This window comes from Narcine bancroftii, chromosome 1 (genome assembly GCF_036971445.1).
Source record: "Narcine bancroftii isolate sNarBan1 chromosome 1, sNarBan1.hap1, whole genome shotgun sequence".
Lineage (NCBI taxonomy): Eukaryota > Metazoa > Chordata > Chondrichthyes > Torpediniformes > Narcinidae > Narcine > Narcine bancroftii.
The window spans coordinates 4054043-4081278 of record NC_091469.1 but is presented as its reverse complement, the minus strand read 5'-3'; the positions used below and the strand labels follow the sequence as shown (position 1 = coordinate 4081278).

Genomic DNA, 27236 nt, shown 5'->3' with positions numbered 1-27236 from the left:
AGTGGTAATACTAACATATATTCCAATTTCAAACCATTCAAAAATGCAAGGGCTGCAGATCATGGAATATTTATGGCAGAAGAAACAGCTACCCAACCTAATCCTTCCCTTCAGCACTTGATATGCAGCGCTGAAAGTCACAGCCCTTCAAAAACACATTCCAGCACTTTTTAAAAATATTCCTAGCGTTTCTGCCCCTCCAACAGCTTCCAGTGAAAATGTTTCCTCATTGCCCTTCTCAATCTTCTAACAATTACTGTAAATCCATGGTCTTCAGAATTTTATACACACAAACAAAAAGTTATTTTTAAAATTCATTACTTTTCTGAAATGTTCCTGGGCTTCAAGCAGTTTCTTCTTTCTTTCACCTGAATTAGCCAATAGCTGATTCCATCTTTTCATTAATGAAGCATGACGAGCCTCAATGGCCTTGGATTGAATGTGTTTGGCTGCCAGTAACTGATCCTTCAGAGCTGTAATGTTAGCAATCCCCTCCTGCTGGAAAGCTTGCAGCCCAGCATCAAATGTTTCCTGTGGAAAAACAAAAAAAATGTTATATCAACCTTTTTCTATTGAATTTAAGGCAGAAGATAATGGTGCATCCACATCCCTGGAGAAAGAAGTAAAAGAACCAAGCTTAATACATTTATTTGCTAATATGGATTATAGTTGGGTTGGCTGGCAGGGAGAGATGGTGCAAGGCAGAAAAATAACTAAGTTTGCCAAATTGTTGAAATGGTAGATCAATAAAGGAAATATAACAATATTTTCTTTTAATTTCCCAGTCTTACTCATTACTTAATGGCAAATTCAACTAGCGGTAAGTCCGAGAAAGCTTCTGGAACATTTCCTTGCTTTAGGATGATTGGAGCTTGCAAACCAAAGCATGGAATAGTAATTAGATTGATTTCTGCTTCTCAGAACAAACAACAGGGGTTTCAGCTTGCTCTCAAGAATGAAGCACAAAATCTTATCTGATACTTTCGAAAGTTCCATCTTTGAGACGAGCCATTTTCCTTTTCAGGCAGCTACAAAACTCCTTTCTTTATTAAAAGAGCAGCAACTCCTCTAATAATATTTGTCAAAAATCCACTCTATCAACTTTGGTCATTTATCTCAATAGACATGGTATTATAACATCCAAATTGGCCACTATGACTTTAAATTATAATTACTATACTTCAGAAGTTCACGAGCAGAAAGTACTTTATGAAAATTCAAGGTTATAAACATTAGATTTTTTTTCTTGGAAAACATTTTACATGATGTACATATGCATTCAGTAACTTTGTATCTACCATTTAGAAGCCACAAATTGATCACGATTTTTAATAATTTGAAGGCAATTTTCAATAGTCGATAAGTAACTTTCATGAATACTTTTAATTCAAGCAAACACCGAAATTATCACGAGCAAAACCCAATGTTTGTTGCAAATTCAAGAGAATTCTCATTTGACGAGCATTCAGGACAGGGAGCATCTGTGTAAAGATGAAGGGGACTTGACCTGAAATTAACCCTTTCTGTTCCTCTTTCCATACATGCTGATTGTCTTTCCAATTTTTTAAAAAATTGGACAAAGATAATATTGGTTCAAGTTAGTAAAAAGCATATTTAAGCAATTCTTTGTTGATACCAATCTTCCTGCAAAACTGTACAAAACTATCATTTGCTCTTTGAACATTGCCGATCTCCTTATGCTATCCCACACCAAAACAACTTGTAAAACAGTATGGGAGATGAAAAGTGCAATTAATCAGCAACTTGTTCACTACCTGTTTAGTGAGCAATGTTTGTACAGAGGAGAGATCACGCCCATAATCATCTGTCTTCAGACTATTTTCTTTCTCACCTAAGGAATAAGAAAAACCAAGAAACACAAAGCTAAATTCATCTGAAATATTATTTACTAAGTACTTTATAGTATCCCCATTTTTAACCACTCCTTAAGTGGTGGTCATGCCTTAGCTACCTGGGCACTAGTCTTTGGAATGCCCCTCCAAAAAGTCCATCCCTCTTTTAAGATACTAATTTGCTAATTAATCACTAAATAGGAAACTTCTAGGTTTATTCACTAATCAGAGTACCAGCAAAAATATCAGTTCTCATGCTTGGCCAAGAGAAATTTCACTAGACTCTGATTCTTGGCCATCACCTTGCTGTAACTCCTTATGCAACAAAGTGGAATCAAGCTTGATGAATCAATAATTATTGTTCAGGTTTGAATACAATTGTTCACTTCATAAAAGCATCAAGACTTTCTCACCATGTACATAAAGATTTGGGCATTTGACCTTCGAGTTGTTGACATGTAACACAAGTCACTGAAAAAGCACGATTAGTGTAGAGGTGAATGCAATGCTGTTACAGTGCCAGTGACTGTAATGAATTTGTATGTCCTCCCAGTGCTTTACATGGATTTCCTCAGAAATGTATCTGGGTTGTAGGTTAATTGAGTGGCAGGACTGCACTCGTATTCCTGCTCAGCAAAGAAATTATGTAAAATGCTTGACAGTAACCACAATAAAAACGGATTTTTACAAATTCAATATAGCTTCAGAGAAATTCTGAATAAAAATGTTTGCAGTTTTATCTCTATTCTGGACTCCAAATTAGAACATCAGAATAATTCTATGTGAAATCACTGATCATCTGACCAATTCACATCTGATTCCAAGGCTATTGATACTTCGGATGTTGATACTTTTGGATGAGTGGATTTCAACAGACATGAATTTTATTTTATACAAAACAAAAACTGGTTTTTTTTTTAAAGAGATAACCAAAAGGATTTTGTGCAGGATGGTATACTCAGTCTGTATGAATTTTAGCAAAGCCTTTGACACAGTCTCACATGATAAACTAATCCAGAAGGTTAGAACACAAAGTTAGCTCATGCTCCGACACTGGATACGAAATTGGCTTGATAGTAGGAGGCAAAGAGGGTTGTTTTCAAATCACAGTGCTGGGTCCACTGTTTGTCATGTATATTAATGATATGGATGAAAATGCAGGTGGCATGATTAGTAAATTTGCAGATTACAATTGCTAGTATAGTGGACAGTGGTGATTACAACAGGACATCGATCAACTATGACCTGGGTAAAGGAACAAGAGCAGGACGTACATAATGAATGGCAGGTCCTTGAGAAGCAGTTGAAATGAGAGACCTTGGGGTACAAGTAAACAGTTAGTTCCCTGAAGTAGTCAATAGAGCAAGATGGTGGTGAGAAAGACATACAATGTGATTGCCTTCATGGCCAAGGAATTAAAAGTTAGGGTATCATGTACAGTTGTATATAACATTGGTTAGGGTGCACTTGGCGCATCGTCCCTGCTTCCGATTGTCACGTTATAGGAAGGACATTTTATTAAGTTATAGAAGATTCACAAGGGCGATGCATGGATTTGAAGGTTTATGTTATAAAGTGATATTGGATATTTCGAGTCTGTTTTCCTTGGAGCAAAGGAGGCAGCAAGGTGCTTTATAGAATTCTAAAAAAAAATTATGAGAGGCATAGATAGGGTACATAATCAGCATCCATTGGTATAGATGTCTAAATCTCGAGGACAACAGTTTAAGGTCAGTGAAAAAGGGTTTAAAGGAGATCACAATGAGTAATTGGTATCTGGAATGAGCTGCCACGTGGGTGGAAGCAGAAACAGTAACAACATGCAAAGGCATATAGAGAAAGATCAGGGATTAATGTAAACAGAATTAGTATAAATAGACACAATGGCCTGAAGGTCTGCTTCTAGGCTGTATAACTCTATGACTTGTAATAAACAAAAAAAGGTGATGAGCAATCAAAATAATGAGATCATTCATTCATCACTCAGCAACTCTTGGGACCTTTGTCTCTTGACATGAAAAAAATAATCCACGAATCTCTCCATACAATTCCAAAGAAGAAATTCATGAAAACCCTACATTGTCATTTAATATTGGTTATCTGCATCTCAACTTCATTTCTCTGCCTTGATTCTGTATTGCTTTAAAGCATATGATTAAAATAATATTGTGTTGGTTAAAAGAATTAAAGGGGGACACTGAAATTCTTCCTAAAAAGCCAAATGATGCCAGTTAGAGATTTTGCTTTTTCTGTTGATGGGCCTTTGCTCTTGTCAGATCTGCTTGGACAACATCATTAGTAATTCAATGGTTATACAGTGCATTAGGATATCCCAAGGATGTGAAAGTGTACAATTTGAAATTATTTTAAAATGAGTAAACATGTTTATCATTTAATTTCCCAACAAAGACAGCGAGGAACAGCAAGACACCTTCTTTGCAGTGTGAATAATTCTTTGTGTTTCAACATTTCCTTTTATGTGTTTGACAACAGAGCTTTGCTAGTTAATTTTCAAATGACTACCCAAAAACATACCGATCCACGACTCAACCACATCCGCCTTCCAATTAAACTGCAAGAATGCAGAATTCTCATCCAGCTTTGCTTTCCTTTGAGCAGCTGCTTTTTCCAATTCTGTCACTTTTGCTTGCAATCCCTTCATCTTTGCAGTAATATTTTCAACATAATGATTGTTCTGCAATGAATGCAAATGCTGGTTATTGGTCGCACACGTATATACATCTCGACAAGCTCAAAATAACTACAAATGTGGTCATACATTGACAAACATTTCCTCAGTCTAATTTCAGTCTTTTAAGTCTTTATTGAGTAAGCATAAGACACTGAAACAGAATCAGAATTTATTGTTATGAACAAGTCATTAAATTTGGTGTTTTCTGCAGCATCATAGAGCAAACCATCTTACGACATTACTAATAAAAAATAACGACCACAATGCTAGTGCACAAAAGGTAAGGCCGTGTCTTTGGTTCATTGATTATTCAGGAATCTGATGGCAGCGGGGAAGAAGCTGTCCTTGTGCCGTTGAGTGCTCATCTTCAGGCTCCTGTACTTTTTCCCTGATGACAGCAGAGTAAAGAAGGCTTTGGTGGTAGGGGTCTTTGAGGAAAGAGGCTGCTTTTTTAAGACACCAGCTCATGTAGATGTCTCAATGGTGCCTGTGATGTTGCAGGCCAAGTTATTAACCCTCTGGAGTTCATTCTTGTCCTAAGAATTGGCACCTCCATACCTGGCAGTGATGCAACCAGCCAGAATGCTCTCCACGGGACACCTGTATAAGTTTACGAGAGTCTTCGGTGACAAACCGAACCGCCTCAGACACCTCACAAAGTATAGCCACTAGCGAACCTTCTTTGTGATTGCATCAACGAGGAGGCTCCAGGACAGATCCTCGTTGATGTTGATACCCAGGAATTTGAAGTTCTTGACCCTCTCCACTACTGAGCCCTCAATGAGCTAGGTCATGTTCCCCTGACTTCCTCCTGAAGTCCACAATCATGTCCTTGATTTTGCTGATGTTAAGAGCAAGGTTGTTGTCGTTACACCATTCTATGAACTGATCTATCTCCCTCCTGTACGCTTCCTCATTGCCATTTGTGATTCTGCCAACAACTGTGGTGTCATCAGTAAACTTGTAGATGGCATTGGAGTTGTACCTGGCGACAGTCACGGGTGTATAACGAGCACCCACGCTTGGGATGCGCCTGTGTTGATGATCGGTGAGAAGGAGACGTTGTTTCTTATTCATACTGACTGTGGTTTTCCAATGAGAAAGTCAAGGATCCAGTTGCAGAGTGGGGTAGAGGCTTGGAGTTTGTAGCTTCTTGACCAGCACTGAGGGAATAATGGTATTGAAGGCCAGGCTGTAGTCTATGAAGAGTAGCCGTATATATGAATTGCTGTTTTCTAGGTTGATCTAGAGCTGAGTGGAGAGCCAGCAATATTGCATCTCCTTTGGAGCAATTGTTATGATAGGAGAATTTTGCAGTGGGTCCAGATTTTTAGTTTGGTACATGTTAATTCTGGCCATGACCAGCCTCTCAAAGCATTTCATTTTAGTAGAAGTTAGTGCTACTGGGTGGTCATCATTGAAGCAGCCCATGTTACTCCTCTTGGGTACCAGGATGATTGATGCCCTTTTGAAGGTGGTGGGAAACTTTGACTGCCACAATGAAAATGTCCGTGAATAATCTGGCTAGTTGGTTGGCGTAGATTTTCACTACCCCGTCAGGGCCTGATGCCTTGTGAGGGTTCACCCTCTTGAATGATTTTCTGACACCACCCTCAGAATCAGTTATCACAGGGTCATCAGCCTTTTCAGGGATTCTAGTAGGCATTGTTTGGGTCTACTTCTCTAAGCCCTGCGCTCCCTGCCACACCTGGCGTGTATCTGTCTCTATCTCTAGTTTCCTCCAGAATCGTTAATTTGCTTTGGAGAAGGCCTTCCGCAGGACTTCTTGTAAAGATCTCAATCCCCTGCCTTAAATGCCCTTGTTCTCGCCCTCAGCAGGTTGCGGATTCTTGGATTCATCCAGGGCTTCTGGTTTGGGAACACCCAGTATGTGCGCGGGGGCATACAGTTATCCACACAGGTCTTGATGAAGTTGGTGTATCTTTTGCATATTCATTCAAATCTATGGATGAGTTCTTGAATATGTTCCAGTCCACCAATTCAAATCAGTCTTCCAGACACTCCTCCACCTCCCTTGACCACACCTTCGCTGTCTTCACCACTGGTGCTATGGTCTTCAGTCTCTGCTTGCACACTTGGAGCAGAAATACAGTCAGATGACCAGACTTGCCGAAGTGTGGTTGTGGTTTGACTCGGAATGCAGTGGTTGAGTGTGTTGGTTCCCCTGGTCTTGCATGTGATGTGTTGGTGGTAGTTTGTCACAGATTTCTTCAGGTTGGCCTGATTGAAGTCTCCCTCAATGATCAGGAAGGCATCCAGATATGCTGTGGCATGGCTGTTTATCACAGTCCTCAGTCCCTCTAGTGCCAGCCTGACATTAGCCTGGGGTGGAATGTACACTATGACCAGGATGATGGCAGTGAACTCCCTTGGCAGATAAAATGGGCAGATGATGATGACACAAATGCTGTTACCTCTGTTTTTTACAGATGCCGGTGTTCGATCAGTACAATGGAGGGTGTAGCCCTTGGGCTGAGTCATCAGGTCCAGAATGACCGTTTATTCATGTTTCCGTAAAGCACATCACGCAGCACTCCCTGATGTCTCTCTGATGTTGAAGTCTGGCTTGGAGTTCTCCAAGGACTGTATGTTGGCCAGGAGGATGGTAGGGAGCAGAAGCCTTAGGTCCTGTAGCTCCCCCCTCTGTGTTCACATGGTTGGGTCTTATTTACCTGGCTCATGGTCCACTGCAGGAGCTGTTGTTATACCTACAGAAGCTTGTTGTACCTCCAGGTGCTGTTTAAAACTCTGGAGTTTTTGTTGTAAACTGCAGAATTGACATACCTGCTTGAACTGTTCAGAACTCCCGTGAAGCTGCAGTTGGCGTGAGCTGTTTAAAGATTCCTCGGCCCGACAAAGATTGCCAATTCTACCAGTTCTTCTGATTCCAAGCAATCTTAGGACCTCCATGCTGCCAGGTAAGATTGATTTTATGTTTCTTGTTTGATTTTTAGTTGTTCTGAACAGGAATATTTGATTATTTCCACCAGAGCTGCTTACAGAGTTCACCACTGTAAGGCGTCATTTTGAACACCTAATACAATTAATTTAATATTAATTAATTCAAGAATAGTGAAAATGAGGGATAAAGTTCTTAATGTTGCATGTATTTAATGAATAGTGTGGAGTATTTATTCAAGAAAATATAAAAACCACAATGAGTTTTAATGCCTCTGGTTTACTATAGAGAGAACTGCCGAAGTTCCAACAACCATGGGTGCAGATGCTAGGTGAGGGAGCAGTCAAACTCAATGACACTTAAATCAGAACTAGAGTCAAGGCTGATGTGCAAGAAAACAGGAATACTGTGGAACTGCACAACAAATAGTTAATATTTCTAAAGAGGGAGCAGAAGATTTTTAGCAAATTCCTCATCCCTAAAAGTTAGATTTCATGGTGCAGGTCAATTATGGATTACAAAGACACACCAGCTTTAAGACAGGCTTGAGAAGTTGTGATACTTTCAGAATAGACAATAGTGCCTAGACTAATTAAGCATCAGTGGAGGTGGTGGGATCCATGGACACTCAATGTTTCTGAAGGGGCTCTCTATTGCTTCTCTTTCTTGTCTTGATCGTGGTGCTTTACTAGTGGGGTCTGTCTGCCTTCACAGGGCCAAGGAAAAGTTTTATCTATTTTAAGTACAAGATTACAAATAGAATCTTGAATCAGAATTACTTTTACTATCTTAAATATTAGTTGTCATTCAAGCATGGTGAGTTGTTGTTGAACCTATGGTTATCTCATCAATGCACACACAATTGATGAAAACAAGGAGAACAAATCCTGAGCCATTTTTCTTTTTTCAATAACACTGTGTTCACAGCATGTGAGTGAGACTGGCAAAGCCACACTATTACCCTGTCCCTTGTTTCCCATGGATGATAAATAGGTTTCTTCTTGAATTCCTCGAGACTTTGGTAATCGGGACATTTGACACTGAAGATCAGAAACCTCAAAAATCAAATCAAACACATTCCTGATCTACATCACTGTCACATGAGAGAACAAGTAGGAGCAGGAACAGGCCACCAAACTCCTCAAACCTATCCTACCATTCCATATGACCATAGCTAATCTTTGTTGGCTTCAACAACTCATCTATGCCACTTCCCCATTACCCTGAATTGAGATTCAACATGTTACTGGAGGTGGTTTCTATTCCCAATTATATTCCCAATAATAATTGTGAAGAAAAGATCTATCAAATTAATGGAACTTTACTTTTGTTTAACATTCTGACTGTCTCCCCTTTCTTATTAATATACAGCAGATTTGCTGCAGTCCATTTTTTCTTAATTTCGAAACTGAACAGTACTGAGCATTCACTTTCAGAGCAATTGCTTTGTCAGCTCTTGATTGGTTGCAATGTTAACGTCATGCACAAGTACAGTGGTGAGTGAATGGTTGGGGTGATGGAGGGTCAAAGAGAAAATTCAGTGGATCCGAATACAGAGATGTGGGTTTTGCACATCTGCTATCAAAGGCCAAAAAAAAAACTACACAGCCACTGAGAAACAATTGAAAACAGATTCAAGTCAATTTTTAAAATTCTTACCTTCTTCACCAACTCCTCACCATTTGCACAAACATCATTCACTCGATCATGATGAACTGTGAAATCAGTTTCAAATGCTTCATGTTTTTTCAGCAATCCCTGGAAAATGGAAAGAAATAAAATTACAAGTCTGCAATAAATTCAAAAGACATTGGAGATGATTAGCAGTAAACAGATTCACAATCCACAAGATGAAAACACAAAAATCAGAACTTGAGATATTACTAACACACAGATATTTATGAAATTCCAAAAAAACCCACTAAAGGCCCAATCCCTTGGGGAAATAACTGGTACGGTTAGTGCAGTGGTTAGCATAACACTATTACAGCGCCAGCGACTGAGGTTAGAATCTGGTGCCATCTGTCAGGAGTTTGTACGTTCTCCCTGTGCTGGTTTCCTCCCACATTCCAAAGATGTACTGGGTGAGTAGGTTAATTGGTCACGTGGGTGTATTTAAATAGTGCAGACTCATGGCCTGGAAGGGCCTGTCACTGCACTGCATCTTCGAGCTTTAAAAAATTAAAATGAAAAATAGTTGTTGGTAGATGGGGGTTGGGGAAGGGGGAGGTTCAGCATGAGTTGTTCTGGGTATAATTTTCTGAGCACAAGTTAAGTTAATACTCTGGTGTAGCATTGAAAACTGGCCAGCTATCAATGTTGCTTAGTATAATCTATTACTTTTGTAATATAAAAGGAAGACTAGCTATGACAGGCCAATGTTGAAATCCTTAAAAGCAGTGGTTTTCAAACTGCCCCCAAATTCACATTCCACCTGAAGCAATCCCTATGCCATACGTGCTCTGTGATTAGTATGGGATTGCTTCAGGTGGTATGCGAGTGGAAAGAAAAAGTTTGAAAACCACTGTTTTAATTGTACCTAATTATGTGCATGGTTTCATAACTCCAAAGGAAATGGGCCAATGACAATTTTTCCTCATGCAAAATATTTCAGAAACAATTGGGTCTAGAGCAGTGATTCTCAACCTTCCCTTCCCACTCACATACCACCTTAAGCAGTCCCTTACTAATTACAGAGCACTTATTCAAGATTCAATTTATTATTGCCATAATAAATGTCATATGACATGAAATTTCTTTTTGCCTGCTAGAAGGCAGACAGATTCGCCTAAGCGCTTCTTACAGTTAGAGTCAGAGAGAAAGAAGCAAAAGAGTCCCCCCAGAGTCACCGAGTGTCCATAGATTCGCCCCCAGTGCTTCCACAATCCCCACAGCCACATAGGGTCCAGTCCAAACCATTGGCAACACGAACTCCAGATCCAAAACTCCGACACGATCAGGAACCCTTCAGTGCCCTTGGCACTTCCTTGCATCCCGATTCCGATACCTGGTACCCCTCCAGCCAGTTTGAGCCAGTCTCCAGCAGTCAGCAGCCTGGTGTGAGTCTCCTGACAGCAGTCTCCAGCAGCCCACAGCTTCCATGGGTTCCTCACATTGAGTTGCCAGCAGCCCACTGCATGAACCATTTCCTCAGCCGCAGAGCCCCCTCATTGGTTCGCCGTTATGGTCACTGCCCCCACAGGCCGTCTCCTCCACTTCTTCATAGACTGGTGCGTGATCTTTCTGTCCTCTGGTGCCCTGCGCTGCATCTCTGCTTCCTTGCTCCCTATGGGTCCGCACCAGCGGCAGCACTGCTGCTACAGTGGCTACGCGAGTGCTGCTTTCTTTCCACTTTTGGCATTTGGATGTGAGTTGAGGGGGGCAGTTTGAAAAACTACTGCCATAAAGTGCCAATGCCACAATGCAACCCTGCTGGATGTCTATCTTCACTGTGAGTGAGATATGAAGATGGGTGGCATTATCACAGACAACTGGAAAAAAGTGCCAAATGCCGGGACTGTTTAAGAGGGTATCCAAATAGGAAAAGAAAACTGGAAAACTCAACTGGATGAGAATACAAAGCATTCTCATTTTTATTTTGGACTTTGCAAAATTTGAAAGTTGTTTGAAAAGATTGCTTCCTATTTTACGTCTATGATAATTTTTTGATAAGTGGATACTCAGCTAGCTTGACATATGGTTGAGTGCCCAGGATTCCCTGGGAGCAGGAACTGCAGATGGGAATGTTCTCACCATTTAGATAGCTAAAACTTTGGGGGAAACTTTTAACCCAGTAATTAGGAAGCGTTATCATTGGTCACAATGTCTAGATCTACAGTAATGTTGGACTACTCTAGTCCTGACTCTAGAAGAACACATACAAGTCTTAGGAAGTCAGTAGCAATAATGACAAACATATTTCTCTGTTATTACACCCCCCATAAACATTTCACATTCAGCACTGTGCTGGGATCATCAGAATACGGAAATTGGCAGTACTAACCACAGAAGCTTTACCTAAACTTATAGCAGATGTGGGGCAAATTTTAACTGAGCTAACTGGTAAATCACAAGACACTGACCTGCACTGCAGCAAGTGTATCTCCATAATCCTCACTCGCCACCAAGTTTAATTTCTCATTGATCCATGCCTCCTCTTCTTCAACATTTGCCACAAACTGCTGGTATTCCAAGGATTCCTCTAAACGTTGTCCTCTGCAAATCAATGGAGTTTGGCATGTCTGTGTTAGTTTAAAAAAAAAATTTCTATGCCTAAGTGTCTTTCAACCATTTTGTTTTCTATTCCATACAATAGATCATTTGGAGTTCATCACGTTATTAATCCTGAGAACTTGCCATGCTTGTTTCCTGTCTTACAGAAGTGGCTTTATTGATTATAAGTTGGCATTATAGAAATACATATTTTTGCCACCTTTCGGCTGGAAGTCGTTATTAAACAGACTGAAAAGAACATATTCTGTTTCTACTTCAGATTTCCAATTCAAAAGAGATTCGATGTACTAATCACTTAGATCATCCAAATTTTTGTAAATTGGCTCAGAATAAAGGCTGAAGCATGAACATTAGTTCTGAAAACCTTCCAAGGATTATTTTGAACCATAAGAATTAAAATATTGCATTTTTTAGGGGACTTCAACCAGAGAGGCAGAAAGCCTTTAAACATTAACCCATTAGATCATTTGTTGCTTCTTCCCATGATCCTATCTAAAGGCTTTTACTTTGTACTTGATTGGTGGCCAGTTACTCTGGCTGGAAATTACGAAGTAGATAGTTTTTCTCAAGAACTAGGTCTGAAACAAAAATGTCATTTGCTTCATGTTAAATGTACCCCCCCCCCCCCACCCTCCTGTCTACAATAGATCATAACAATTCAACAAAAACTCAGTTCTCAAAAGCCCGATGTACAAGGTAGACATACCGAACAGTAGCAAATTCCTTCAGTTCCTTCCAGTGTGCCACAAATTGTGAAAGTCTCTGCTGAATTTCATCTTTTCCAATGGTATTGTCATCAGACAGCTTCTTCCCCGTCTCCAGTACAGACTATTCCAAAAGAACAACCATCACATCCAGAAACTACTTTTAAACAATGGATAGACACTTACTCCTAATTGCTCAATTTAAAAAAAAATCCAAGAAAATTAACAGGACTTTTCCATCACACATGGAACACAAGAAACAAGAGCAGGCAGCCTGGCCCATTGAACCTGCTGTGGCAGTCAATAAGTTCATAGCTGATCAAATTTGTTCCACATGCTTGCCTTTTCCCCAAAATTCCCCTCCTATCCAAAAGTATGCGCCTTAAATATATTTAATGAGGCAGCCCTAAATTTTGAGGCTATGTCCCCTATTTTTCATCTTACCTACCAATGGAAACAACTTTCCTGCTTTCTCTAGCTCTCTCACACACACTCTCCCTCTCCCCTTTTCCCTGTCTCCTTTCACAGTCAAAAACAACCCCCTTCCCCCTATCAATTCTCACCTTTCCTCTCTTCTGTCCTTTTATCATATCTAATTAAGACCTCTTATCTGTTAGTCTGCACTCCTCCTCCCATTCATCCTTTTACACCATTCTTTTAATACAGACGCTTGTGTATTTTGCTCAGGCCTGAAACGCCAGGAATACATCTTTACCTCCTCCAGCATTTCTGTGTTTTATCTATCCATTTTATCTATCCCTTTCATACTTTTCTATGTTTCTATAAGATCCCCTCTCATTCTCCCAAATTTCAGCAAGCATAATCCCAAATTACTTCATCTCTCCACATTGGAAAACCTGGTGAATCTCTTTTGCGTTGCTTCTAAAGCCAGTACATCCTTTCTCAAGTAAGGAGAACAAAACTGCACAGAGTACTCCAGGTGTGGCCTCACTAATACCCTGTATAATCATAACAGAATTGCCCTGCTCTTAAATTCAATCTCTCTAGCAATGAAGGCCAACATTCCATTTGCCTTGATAACCTGTTGAACTTGCAAGCCAATATATTGCAATTCATACACAAGCACTCCTAAGTTCCTTTGCACAATAGCATGCTGAAATCTTTCACCATTTAAATAATAATCTGGTTTTCTAGTTTTCTTTCAGAGTGGAAACCTTGTGTTTACCAACATTGTCCGCCATATGCCAGTACCTTGCCCATTCACTTAATGTGCCTGTATTTCTCTCCAGCATTCAGCTTATTACGATTAGTAAACTTTGATATAAAACTCCAAATTGACAATGTATTTCATGAACATTTGCAGGCTTTGCTAACCAGAGAAATATCCATTTATCCAGATTCTCTGCCTTCTATTGGTTAACCAGTTCTCTATCCACGCGAATATATTATGCCCAACTTCATGCACCCCCTATAGAATCTTATAAAAAGTTTCATGTTATTATTACCATTGTTTATTGAAGTGTTAGAACAAGCTACAGAGACACAATCTTTACCAGATTCCTTTTCACAAGCTATTATTAGTTATACTTAAGAAAGGCAGAGACCCTTTGAATACAGGATCTTATAGACCAATTTAATTGTTAAATGTTGATTATAAACTTGTGATTAAGGTTCTAGCCAATAGATTAGCTCAATGTTTACTGAAGTTAATTCATATTGACCAAGCGGGATTTAAAAAACCATTATTTCGCGGATAATATAATTAAATTAATTAGTTTAATTAATGCTTCACAGGAAAAATCCAACTTACCAATAGTCTTATGTTACAGAGTTCTGTGTTGTGTATTGGCCTATGTGTTGTGTGGTTTTATGTTAAAAAAGTGACAGTTTGCCTTAGAGAGCCAAGGTGAAGGTGGACTGCTGAGAGAGTGAGAGATGGACTGAGCATGTGCAGAAAATTATCTAAAAATTTCTGGACTTGGATGATAAACCACCACTGGGGGTGCTGTGGAGTGGAAGAAGGCCAAGAGCATGAGTCATGGTCTGGAGAACAGTTTAGAATATTGGAATTTCAAAAAGGATGAACATTCCGAATGCAGCCAGAAGGATCCAGACGGACCAAGCCGTTGTTCCTCTCTCTGCAAGCAACACAACAAGACAACTTCGAATTTTGTGCTCTCTCTCTCAAAGATCTTTTGGCTTCAGTTTACCAAACAAACTGAATTTTGTTTATGATTTTTGCTTCAGTTAAGATCGAAGTTTTGTGTCTAAGTTTTTCTGTGGGCTGGTTGGAAATATAACTTAAGACTTTAATTACATATGTTATATTTAGGCTGGGGAATTTATTAGTTTTACACTGTTATAGAAATTTGCATAGTGACCAGTGGGCATTGTTATAAAAGGGGGGATTTTGAATTAAGTGAAGGTGAATTTTTTGTTAATAAAGTAATTGTTCATCTTTACCCCTGTGTGATATGCCTTCTTTGTGGTTGCTGGTTTGATCTTGTAACACTTATCATTAGATACTGAAAAAGCATTTGATGGAGTTGAATGGTCTTTTTTATTGAAGGTATTGGAAAAATATCGATGTGGACCAATATTTATAAGTTGGATTAAGGCAATATATAAACAGCCTATGGCTAGAGTTGTGACAAATGGACTTTTATCGGAATCTTTTAGGTTAGAGAGATCAACTAGGCAAGGTTGTCTTGTCACCTGCATTATTTGCATTGGTGACAAAACCTTTAGCACAGTTAATAAGGTAGTGAGATAAAGGGTATTACAACAGGTCTGGATGAATTTAAGATTAATGTATTTGCTGATGATGTGTTGATTTATTTATCAGAACCAAGAAAGTTGTTGAAAGTTTTACATGATAGATTAAGGGAATATGGGGAATTAACTGAGTAAAAGTTAATTGGAAAAAAGTTAATTTATGCCATTGTCTGGTGAAGATTATTTTTCTTGTAAAGATGTGGTAAGATTTAAATGGACTGATCAAATTAAATATTTAATTATTAAAATAGACAAATCATTTATAAGTACCATTATTTTCTAAAATTAAAAATGACTTAATTAAATGGAAAGACTTACCGATAACTTTAATAGGCAGAGTGAATTATATTAAAATGAAAATATTCCCAAGACTTCAATATATTTTCCAATCTATTCCGTGTAAAGTACCTAAGAAATGTTTTTAAAGATTTGAATGTAGTAGTGAGAAAATTTTTATGGAAAGGTAAAATGGTATGGGTAGCTACTCAGAAACTAATGTGGAAATATGAATTAGGAGCTTTACAACTCCCAATTTTTCAAAATTATTTTAAAGTTGCTCAATTAAAATTTATTAATAGAAAGTTTGATTCTGATAATTTGTTAATATGGGCAGATATAGAGTTAAAGCGAATAATGAAAATAGAAGGGATCAATTTGTATATAAATGGAATGAAAAGTTGTTACATTTGCATAAGTTGCCAATATTGTCTCATATGATAGGAATATGGGAGAAAGTAAATAAGGAAATTGGTACTCAAGGTAAAATATCGAGATATACTCTTTTGCATCAGAATCAGCTGTTTCCCTTTACAATTAATCAACTTCTTAAGATTTGGGATCAGAACGGTATTAAGACAGTGAATAATTGTTATGAATTGAGTAGTTATCTTTCATTTAAGAGAATGAAAGACATATCAAATACCAACCCATACACTTTTTTGTTATTATCAAATCATTGTTATGACTTTTATGGGAGAAATTTGGAGCTTCCAAAGGAATCAAATTTTGAAATGTTAATTCAGGAAGGTGGAAAGAAAGGATTTTTATCTGAAATGTATAAATTACTCCAACAAAAAATGTTTAAGATAGATTTACATAAGTCTAGATTAAAATGGGAAAAGGATTTAGGGGTGGAATTTAGTATAGATCATTGGCAAACTATTTATAAGAACAGTATAACTAAGATTAATGTTAGATATAGACTTGTTCATTATAATTTTTTTACATCAATTATATTTAACTCAGAAACAAATTAAAAAGATATAATTTGATACATCTTGCTTATGTTTTCGATGTCAGAAGGAGAGGGGGTCTTTTTTGCATTCAGTATGGGCATGTGAAAAAGTTAAATTTTTTTGGTCTAAGATTAGAGAATTTTTACAAAATATTTTTAAGATTAAATCTTCTTTGGACCCATTTTTTTTAAAAATTAGTGATATAAGTACAGTTTGTTTGAAATAAGGTCTGGATAAATTTCAAGTGGCTTTTTTTAAGATTAGCATTAGCAGGAGCAAGAAAGTATATTGCAATTATGTGGAAAGATCAAATAGAACTTAATTTACAAAGATGGCATTCAGAATTGAGATCTTTTATTCCTTTGGAGAAAATAACATACAATTTGAGAGATAAATATTTTGTTTTTAGAAAGTTTTGGAGCCCTTATTTGGATTATATAGATTTAAAATTTTAAAGATGGACCTGTACATGGCAGGATATCCCCATCACACGAATTAGTTTCGGTGTTATTTTTGTTATTTCTCCTCAACTTTTTCTTTTTAGGGGTTAGTTGGTTTTTAGAGGTTATGGGTTGGGATGTTGGGAGAGGGAGGATTGATTATTATAAGGGGTTGGGGAGGTGTAGAGGGAAAGGTTTTTCTTTCTTTTTCTTTATTATATAAACCATGTTTGTTTTGAAGATATATTTTATTTAATTATTTTGTATGATCATGCTTGTTAAACTTTAAATAAAATATTTTTTAAAAACTCCATGCACCCCCATCTTAAACAGATGTCTTTTACGTCACTCCTTATTAAACACCTTCTGGAAATCCAAATATACACCATCAACTTGTTCTCCTCTTTCCACCGTGCTCATTATATCTTAAAAGAACTTCAATAAATTTTTCAAATAAAACCTGCCTTTCCTGAATCCATCTGCCTGATGGAACAATTTCTTCTGGTCTATCTCACTATTTTTTTTCCTCAACAGCATTTTCCTGATGACAGATGTTAAGCTAAATAGCCTTTTGCTTACAACCTTTTTTAAAAAAATAAAACAATAGTGTGACATTTGCTGTCTTCTAGTCTGCCAGTCGCTGCCCAGAATCCAATTTTGGTATTTTACCACAAATACCTCTACTATAACTTATGCCATTCTATTCACTATTCACCAAACACACCATTATTGAGAACTAAAAAGATCACCAACAATTCAATTTTTGATAAAACAGTTATCTTAGAACAGAACCTAAGCAGTATGAATTTACTTCCAAAAGCATTGGACTTGGGGAATGATTTAGTTTTGGAAGCATAAGGTGTACAAGATTTTGTAACATTACATTGGCAATATGATTATTTAAAAACTTGAGTGCTTGCAGTGAAACATGTCAGAGTTCATTATTATGCTTTATTATGTGAAATATCAGGAGTGGAGCTTTTAACTCTTGAAAATTCCACAGCAACATCCTTAATTTTTTTCAAAAATTAAACTTGAAAGCCAAGGCCCAGATTCCCACATGTCAAACTAACCAACATCTAAAGTAATTCCCTGCTAGAATGCCAAGACTGACCAAAATAAATGAAAGAGAAAACACCCCAAAGGGTCAACACCCACAGTACAAAGTCAGCACAAAAAAGGTTTTGACGCAAGTATTTAGAAGACAAAAATTATTGGCTGATAGGATCCTTGACACAGATCCAATGGTAACCTTCAAAAAGGAAATTGGAAAAATACTCAAAATAGATATGGGGTTAATAGTGAAGTGGGAAAATGAATTGCTTTTTCCAAGAGCTCTCCCTCTCTACAATTCTAATTCAGTAGAAGTCAGACCTTACAAAGGCCATGTATGGAATTGGAGAAAAGAATATACTTGGCATATATCCAGGACATGAATCTTTAATTTGGCACAAATTGTATTGTAGCCATACTGTAACATTTATTGACAAACAGATCCTTTGAGAAGTTGTCTTTGGCTAGTCCATATGTGAGGTGAAAAGGTTATTCAAACCTGGATTGCTGGATCATGTGCTGCCAATTCTGCTTCCAGGCGTTTATGTTTTTTTCTCAAGTTCTGTACTCCAGTCAGATCCCGTCCATAATCTTCAGAACTTACAAGCAGTTTCTTCTCTCTTTTAAAAAGAAAATGCATAATCCCACATCATATTTACACAATGATACAGACTCATAACTAGTTGGAGCATTTTCAGGTTTGAGTTCATGTTCAATTAATAATGGGTCAAAACAAATCATTTAATTAATACTATTTTAATGGAATGCCATCATTTTAAAAACATTCAAATACCCTTCCAAACTCACTTTATCCAAGATTCCTCATCATCCAAATCACGGAAAAATTGGTGAAGTCTATGCGATTCATTCAGCTTAGCACGACGAGCTGTAGCCATGTTTTTAATTTTTTGAAACCGACTGTTCACTGCAGTGCGTTTGTCCTTCACTTGGGTAGTGTCAAAGGCATCACTGGACATAAGGCTATCAGCTTGAAGATTCAAGTCTTTCAGACGGTCCTAAAACAATCAGGTAATTAAACTATTTAGAAAAGAATTGTGTCAATTGAATTGTACTTCAAATTACACTTTTTCAGGACACTTCGGTTTTCAGTAATCTGTCCAGTGTGCAGAGTGTTAATAATAAATGGCTTTGGACAACTCCTTTAATGAAACTAGCAATTGCTAAGATGCACAATTCAAAGATCTCTGCCCTCCAACCAAAATACATCATTATCTGCAATTTTCTTTTGAAATGTATGCATGACTACAACACAAATCTTGCTTGCTGCCAAACTCTTTTCCATACACCAAAGCTGTAATATACTGCTCAGAGCAAAAAGTTTAACTACCATATTCCCAGGGGTCACAGCCCAAATGATCCAATGACAGCTCTAACAGCTGTGATTCTGCCAAGTCAATGCCACAGTGAAGAAGCTTAGTTTGCTAACAGTACACATTGAGAATTAGACTTTGCTAAATATCCACATCTGGTCTATATAAACTATCCATTGTTCACTGATGATAAATAACAAATCAATGCTCCCCAGCAACATTCCAGTTATTCTTATTTGCAATTAGAACTAGTCTTCCTAAGAGAACACTGTTCACCATTACCTCATGCGCACTAATGTCAGCTTCAAGTAGTTGGTGTTTCTTCAGGAGGTTATTTACAGATGCCAGGTCCTTCCCATAGTCCTCAGAGGCCAGTAGAGCTTCCACCTGTAAATTAAAAGCACAAATGTGCCAAGATTAGAAAGTGAAATAAACATCTCATGTACAGGGATGTCGGATTTTTATAAATGTGCGAGTTTCATCTTTCCAGAGTTATTCACATTAGGTTGAGAAATCAAAATGAACTCTAGGCATTAGTTCAAGTTCTATTTCTGGTCTTCCTATAAATCAACACCTAATGGGAAGAACACATGAACAAAGTGATGAACATTATGTCATGTTATTAACGATCAACGTTATTATACATGCAAGTACGTAAAAACTGTTTCCTCACAACGATCTAGATATCAAGATCAAAGTCAACATTTTAAAAAGTGAACAACATTGGGGTAAATTTACCAACCTCAGACAGCCAGAAGTCAAAGTCTTTGATCCCAGTGTTGAAATTTTGCTGTTTGTTGGCCTCTTTTAGCTTCTGGCTTTTTTCTGCTGATTTCTGCACTAAATCCCCCCATTGGTTGCCCAGTGTTTCCAAACGGGCCTATTAGACAACAAGACATTCACCAACTCAAGTCAGTTACTAGGTAATCCTGCCAAGTCAATGTCACAGTGAAGAAGCTTAGTTTGCTAACAGTACACATTGAGAGTTAGACTTTGCTAAATATCCACATCTGGTCTATATAAACTATCCATTGTTCACTGATGATAAATAACAAATTAAAAACAATTGCTATTGAAGGCCAATGTACATTTAAATGTGTTTCATGTGACATCTTTCCCCATTCTTAGTAAACAACAGCACAGGCTGTAGTATTTATATTATCCTTCATTAATACATTCCGACATCATTGAGGTTTACATACAACTAGCCCAGAACATACAATTTTTGAAATGCCTGAATAACTGTACTTGAAATAGTCTATTCCAAGGCCTGAAATTTTAAGTGTTCAATGTTGCTTCATTGCATTAATGGCTGCAAAAATAGAATGCAATGAAGCAATATTGAACACTTAAAAATTCAGGCCTTGGAATAGACTATTTCAAATACATTGGCAGATTTAGAATGTAATAAATCAAAAAATTTCACCATGCATTTGCTTTGTGCAATGGTTTCCATTGTCACAATTAAAACGTTTTGCACCTTAAGAATATCTGCGTGTGAAAACCCATCAACTTCAGGATGTAGCAGGTAGTAACAGCAGACGCCAGAAGAGCATCAGATACCATATTTTAGGCTGCTATAAGATGTACGAACGAGTCTTTCTCAAAAGAATCAGAAATTCTCCCTCCTCCCCCCATCTCTCTGAACACTTAATTCTCAAGAAGTTGAAGAATATTCATTATACAGCTAGCTACAAGTTTTCTGGTGTTTTGATTTCCAGGCTTCTTAAACTCTGCAATTACCTGTACAGCATCTTCACTACCAGCACAAGCCCCTCGGTCAATCAATGATTTTCCCATGTCAATGACCCCACGGATTCTGTCAGCATTGGCATGAAGCTCTGCCTCAAATGCTTGATGCTTCTGGTGTTTGCTCTGTAGAAGAGTAATGCAACATTCACTACACAAGTCAGGATTCAAAGATTCCTTCTGAGGCCTTCAATCACTTCATCTACTACAAGTTTTTTGTACTAGTTTTAACTTTATGTGACTTGGTCCAAAAGGACATCAGAATTTCTTTCCTTGGAATTCCACATCTTCCCATTTAATAATTACAGTGCGAATCATGTGCATGTTAGAATTTTGAATTATTTTCACAATGTGCAACAGCCAAATGACTACATGTTGCTCTAACAGGTTTTATTGTCAAAGTTTAATTCTTACTTCAAAAATAAGGTAAATCGTCATGGTAAACGATCACAAGGTCTCAAAGGAAATCACAGCGAGAAGAGCAACAGAGTGAACACTGACAAAAAGACACTAAACATAAGCAATCAACTTCCCAGCAACAAGAACATTCAATGGAGTGAATTGTTTTAGTGTTAATTTAAATCTGGATGCCAAATGATTGAAATAGCCAGCAGAATTCTGTTATAACAAAAACACACAAGGAGCATCACTGCTGAAAAGCTGTATCAATACTACAGATGTGTCAATTTAAGAACTCAAGACACTCAGTAAAACGGCAAGCAACAATGTACTTGAATAAAGACAAGACATAAACCTGGCTGAGACAAAAGCCACTAATCACTTACCAACAGTTTGGATAGCTAAAAACAGATCAAGAAAAAAAAATACATCAATATTGAATAAGCTCAATTTCAATTTCTGTCCATATAATCCAAACAAGCCAAAATCACTCGAATTCAAAAGAGTTACAGGTTGAATACCCCTTATCTGAAATGCTTGGGATCAAAATTTTTTTGGAATTTGAAACAATGGAACTAAGCAGCACAGTAGCATCAGCAGAATCCCTGTATCAGTGGTTAAACAATGACAACAAACAACGGCAGGCTTTTTGAGCACTGACATGATGGAAAATTCAAGTGGAAAATTCACATGAAGTAATGTTTAGTACTTAAAAAAGACACAATCTCTGCTTACAAAAGAAGTCCTCCTCCCCCCGTTCCGACGCCTCCCCCCGTCCCGACGCCCGCCCCGTCCCGACGCCTCCCCCCGTCCCGACGCCTCCCCCCGTCCCGACGCCTCTCCCCGTCCCGACGCCTCCCCCCGTCCCGACGCCTCACCCCGTCCCGACGCCTCCCCCAGTTCAGACACCTCCCCACTATCTCTGGTGCCTGACTATGGTCCCCACTACTGCCCGTGAGCCCAAGGCAACTTCTTGATGTGGACAGCACTGCACCCGATGTTGAGAATGGAGTTGCCAATGCCGAATACAGTGAATGCTGAAGACTTGAACCAAGCTTCATCTGGCATCTTCCCAGCCAGAAGCAAAGATTCTGGATTTTTTTATTATTAGTGTAATCACTTGCTTTGTACTAGAGAGCTCTGTTGTTACTAAACAGGTGGCAAAAAAGCATCAGAGCCCCACACGGGCAAGTCAGGTGTTGAATTTTTTTCCCCCACTCGTGACATCATGTCGACACTTTAAAAAAACATTTTTTTCCTGTATTTGCATCATTTTGGTTTTCAGATCTTTGGATAAGAGGTATTCAATCAGATCAGAAATCAATACAAAGCAGAGAAAGATTTTTAAGTACAGAGTGGGTTAAGAGGAGCAATAAGTAGCAATAATTTCTTAAGTTTTAAAAAGGCAAAAATCACAGGTGGTCTGAGCAGTTTTTAATGCACTACTTAGTTCTCCTTTGGTGCAGCTATTCCAACAAACAACTTCTCTGAGTAGGGGATCTGAGCTGTTCAGAGAAATATAAACAAACATTTTAAAATTAATTACCTGAATATTTGTGGGATCTTTGTAAGATTCATCAGTAGCAGTCTGAAGTTTCTCACTGATCCAAGCCTCAATTTCATCTACATCCCGGCTAAACTGTTGGAGGGTCTGTGATTCCCCAAGCTTTGATCTTTTCTCAATCATCTGAGCCTTCAGACGACGCCACCTGTTGTGTGGAAAAATGCATTTGATTCCTTTTATGTGCGCACTACAGGTCAAAATTAGAACAGCACATTATTGTTTCTAAAAATGAACACTTTACATTCAGAAAGTGTAAATAAGCAAATAATGGCTTCCTAAAGCATAATTCACAAAAGACTACATGTAGGTACAGCAAGTAATTAGAATTAACAGAATGTTATCATATGCAAGGGGAATTCAATACAAATGTAGGGAGGTTATACTTTAGTTATCAAAGAAATTGACATGACTACATCTATAGTAATGTGCACATTATTAATTTCCTTATTTTCAAGGATGTTCTCTTTTTCTTTGGCTTGGCTTCGCGGACGAAGATTTATGGAGGGGGTAAAAAGTCCACGTCAGCTGCAGGCTCGTTTGTGGCTGACCAGTCCGATGCGGGACAGGCAGACACGATTGCAGCGGTTGCAAGGGAAAATTGGTTGGTTGGGGTTGGGTGTTGGGTTTTTCCTCCTTTGCCTTTTGTCAGTGAGGTGGGCTCTGCGGTCTTCTTCAAAGGAGGCTGCTGCCCGCCAAACTGTGAGGCGCCAAGATGCACGGTTTGAGGCGTTATCAGCCCACTGGCGGTGGTCAATGTGGCAGGCACCAAGAGATTTCTTTAGGCAGTCCTTGTACCTTTTCTTTGGTGCACCTCTGTCACGGTGGCCAGTGGAGAGCTCGCCATATAATACGATCTTGGGAAGGCGATGGTCCTCCATTCTGGAGACGTGACCCATCCAGCGCAGCCGGATCTTCAGCAGCGTGGACTCGATGCTGTCGACCTCTGCCATCTCGAGTACCTCGACGTTAGGGGTGTGAGCGCTCCAATGGATGTTGAGGATGGAGCGGAGACAACGCTGGTGGAAGCGTTCTAGGAGCCGTAGGTGGTGCCGGTAGAGGACCCATGATTCGGAGCCGAACAGGAGTGTGGGTATGACAACGGCTCTGTATACGCTTATCTTTGTGAGGTTTTTCAGTTGGTTGTTTTTCCAGACTCTTTTGTGTAGTCTTCCAAAGGCGCTATTTGCCTTGGCGAGTCTGTTGTCTATCTCATTGTCGATCCTTGCATCTGATGAAATGGTGCAGCCGAGATAGGTAAACTGGTTGACCGTTTTGAGTTTTGTGTGCCCGATGGAGATGTGGGGGGGCTGGTAGTCATGGTGGGGAGCTGGCTGATGGAGGACCTCAGTTTTCTTCAGGCTGACTTCCAGGCCAAACATTTTGGCAGTTTCCGCAAAGCAGGACGTCAAGCGCTGAAGAGCTGGCTCTGAATGGGCAACTAAAGCGGCATCATCTGCAAAGAGTAGTTCACGGACAAGTTTCTCTTGTGTCTTGGTGTGAGCTTGCAGGCGCCTCAGATTGAAGAGACTGCCATCCGTGCGGTACCGGATGTAAACAGCGTAAATACACTGGAACCAGACCAACAGTTTATTAGTCTGACACCTGCAAAAGCCAGGGTGACTTATGAAAAAAGATTGGACAGGCTCGGCTTATAGCTTCTGGAGTTCAGAAAAAAATGACAGACAACTTGACTGAAGCATCAACTCTTGAGTTTTGACAAGGTGGATTTGGAGAGGATGCTTCCTCTTGTGGAACAATACAAAAGTAGAAGTAACTGTTCAAAATTGAGGGGATAACCATTTAAGACTGGGATGGCCCAAATATTTCTCTCTCAGGAGGTCAAGGAAGTCCAAGGACTGACTCTCTACCTCAAAAGACAGGAGACAAAGGTAGAGAGATTCTTGATAAGCAAGGTGGCAAAATGTTTATTAGGGAGGAGGAAAGTGGATTTGAGTTTATAACCAGATCAACCGTGACCGGCTCCACCTGCTCCTGATTTGTATGTTTGTACATATAATATTAAGGGTTTGTAACAAGAAAAACAAAACCAATGATTAATTGCAGAAATATATTTGGAGACCATGAAAGATAACATGAAGAAAAGCAATACAGATGATATTAGAGCACAGATATGGACTATTCAAGAAACACTGAATACTTCAGCATTGTTGATGACTGAGTCGCAACCACAAAAAAGTACTTCCTTCAAAAGGACAGGAGCTTTGCAATTAACCATAACCAAATAACTATGTTTGAAAACCTAGTAAAAACACAAAGCTGAAGAAACTCAGCTGGTCAAACAGTGTAATTATATAGCAAAGATAAAGATACATAACCAACAATTCAGGTTTGAGACCTTCATCAAGGTGTGAAAATTGTCGGCAGGCACCCACTGAGATGGTAGGGGGAGGGGCAAGGGGAGGAGCATGGTCCCAAAGGCAGGAGATAATAGGCGGATAAGTGGGAGGAGCACACCAGCAAACAGAGGGAGGAGGGGTGGCTCTGTGAATGGTGAAGGGAGTGGAGAGCTGGAGGAAAAATGACAAAGAGAAATGGAAGGGAAGGGAGGGAGAACAGAGTAGACTAGCAGAAACCAAAGAATTCGATATTAATGCCATCCAGTTGAAGAGTGTCCAGACAGAAAATCATGTGCTGTTCCTCCAATTTACAGGTGATCTTGGTGGGATAGTACGAGGCCATGGACAGACATGTGAGCATGGGAGTGGGGCACAGAATTGAAAAGTTTGACCACTGGGAAATCATTGTCCTGATGCAGAAGGTGTTCAGCAAAGCAATCTCCCAGTCTCCACTCAGTCTCTCTGACGAAGGCCAGAAAGGGAGTACCAGATGCAGTAGATCAAGCCTGCAGATACACAAGTGAAGTGTTGCTTCACTTGAAAGAACTGTTTGAGGCCCAAAATGGTTGAGAAGGTGGAGGTGTGGCATTTCCTGCAGCCACAGAGGAAGGTGCTGGGGGAGTGGGGTGCAATTGGTGGGAGGAATGAGTGGACAAGGGAGTCACAGTGGAAATGGTCCGTACAGAAAGCAGACAGGGGAGGAGAGTAGAAGATGTGTCTAGTAGTAGGATCTTGTAGGTGGTGGAAGTTACAGAGGGTAACGTGTTGAATGCTAGTGGAGTGGTAGGTAAGGACAAGGGGGAATCCTGTGTTTGTTACATCTGGGGGCAGAGGGGACCAGGGCAAAAAGCAGAAAATGGGAGAGATGTGGGCAAGGAATGAGTTGAAGGTGTGGTAGGGAAGCCATGTTTATGGAAGAAGGCAGACATTTCAGATGATGTGGACTGGAAGACCTCATCTTGGGGACAAATATAACAATTGATGAGGAGAAAGAGAAATTGTGAGAAAGGATTAGATTCCTTGCAGGGGACTGGAAATGAAGAAGCACAGTCAAGGTAGTGGATTTGTAAAATATGTCTGGAAAACTGGTCTCCTGAGATGGAGACAGAGAGATCAAGAAATAGGAGATGGACGAGGTGAATTTGAGATCAGGGTGGAAGATGGCAGCGAAGTGAATGAAGCTGACGAGTTCATCACGGGTGCATGAGGTAGCATGATTGAAAACATACCTTATGAGGGGTTCTTGCACAGTTTCCTTATGATTTAGCAATACAGACTTATTGCTGTTGAAATACAAGCACTAACTTATAGATTGGAAGGAACAAGCCCTTTTGTGAAAGCATCAATGACAAATTCAGGAGAGATTTTTAAATTGCTGAAGCCATGTCTCAAAAAAGTCTAATTTCTATAATTAAAGAGATCAGCAATTACTTAAATCAATTTTGTGCACAAGTCACTCACCTATCTAAAACCTCATTGCGACGTTTTGAAATATCTTCCTTTGAATAATGTTCAGAACCAATCAATTGATCAGCAAAAGACTGCAGAGCTGCGATTTTCTCCTCCTATCACAAGTAGAGGAAACAAGAATGAGCCAAAATTCTGACAGCTTCCAATCTGGAACTCCCCAATGCATACATGTTTGAGTACTATTTATCAGAATTTGAACAGTTATCAAAGAACACTATCAACAGTAAGGTGAATTTGGAGAGGTGCTAAAAAAAAATTGAAATTGAAAATGGAGGGGAGGGGGGGAATGGCCATGCTGATGAGCTGAGCAGAAGTGTTTTGAAAGAGCTCCCCACAAAAAGTATTAAAAAGTTTAAAAGCTCAAAAACCAGAATTTTATGGTAAAAAATGGATAAAACAAGTACTAAACGACTGAGGCAAACCAAAAAACAAGCACTGAAGAAATAACAGCTCAGCCAAGAACATCGAGTAGAAGCCTGAAGTGGAACGACTCAGCAGGG

General features: G+C 39.0%; 1 protein-coding gene and 1 long non-coding RNA gene across 14 annotated transcripts in view; one reads left to right on the top strand and one right to left on the bottom strand.

Annotated features, from left to right (window-relative positions):
- sptan1 (spectrin alpha, non-erythrocytic 1) overlaps positions 1-27236 on the bottom strand; it is a 288463-nt gene that overhangs the window by 16202 nt on the left and 245025 nt on the right. For 10 of the 13 annotated variants that reach the window (XM_069918885.1, XM_069918909.1, XM_069918916.1 and 7 more), the window contains 14 exons: positions 26728-26831; positions 22892-23054; positions 21732-21746; positions 20941-21072; positions 19940-20077; positions 19480-19584; positions 18674-18882; positions 18366-18486; positions 12405-12526; positions 11548-11680; positions 9125-9223; positions 4389-4548; positions 1776-1852; positions 322-531 (listed from right to left, as the gene is read on the bottom strand). In XM_069918885.1, the coding sequence (XP_069774986.1) occupies positions 322-531; positions 1776-1852; positions 4389-4548; positions 9125-9223; positions 11548-11680; positions 12405-12526; positions 18366-18486; positions 18674-18882; positions 19480-19584; positions 19940-20077; positions 20941-21072; positions 21732-21746; positions 22892-23054; positions 26728-26831 (1788 nt within the window). Of the gene's footprint in view, positions 1-321; positions 532-1775; positions 1853-4388; positions 4549-9124; positions 9224-11547; positions 11681-12404; positions 12527-18365; positions 18487-18673; positions 18883-19479; positions 19585-19939; positions 20078-20940; positions 21073-21731; positions 21747-22891; positions 23055-26727; positions 26832-27236 lie in introns of those variants that run through there. The other 3 variants (XM_069918901.1, XM_069918982.1, XM_069918941.1) reach the window with 2 other exon arrangements.
- Positions 6484-12051, top strand: LOC138754576 (uncharacterized). The gene is made up of 2 exons (XR_011351836.1): positions 6484-7484; positions 11781-12051. It is a non-coding gene; the product is annotated as an uncharacterized lncRNA (long non-coding RNA).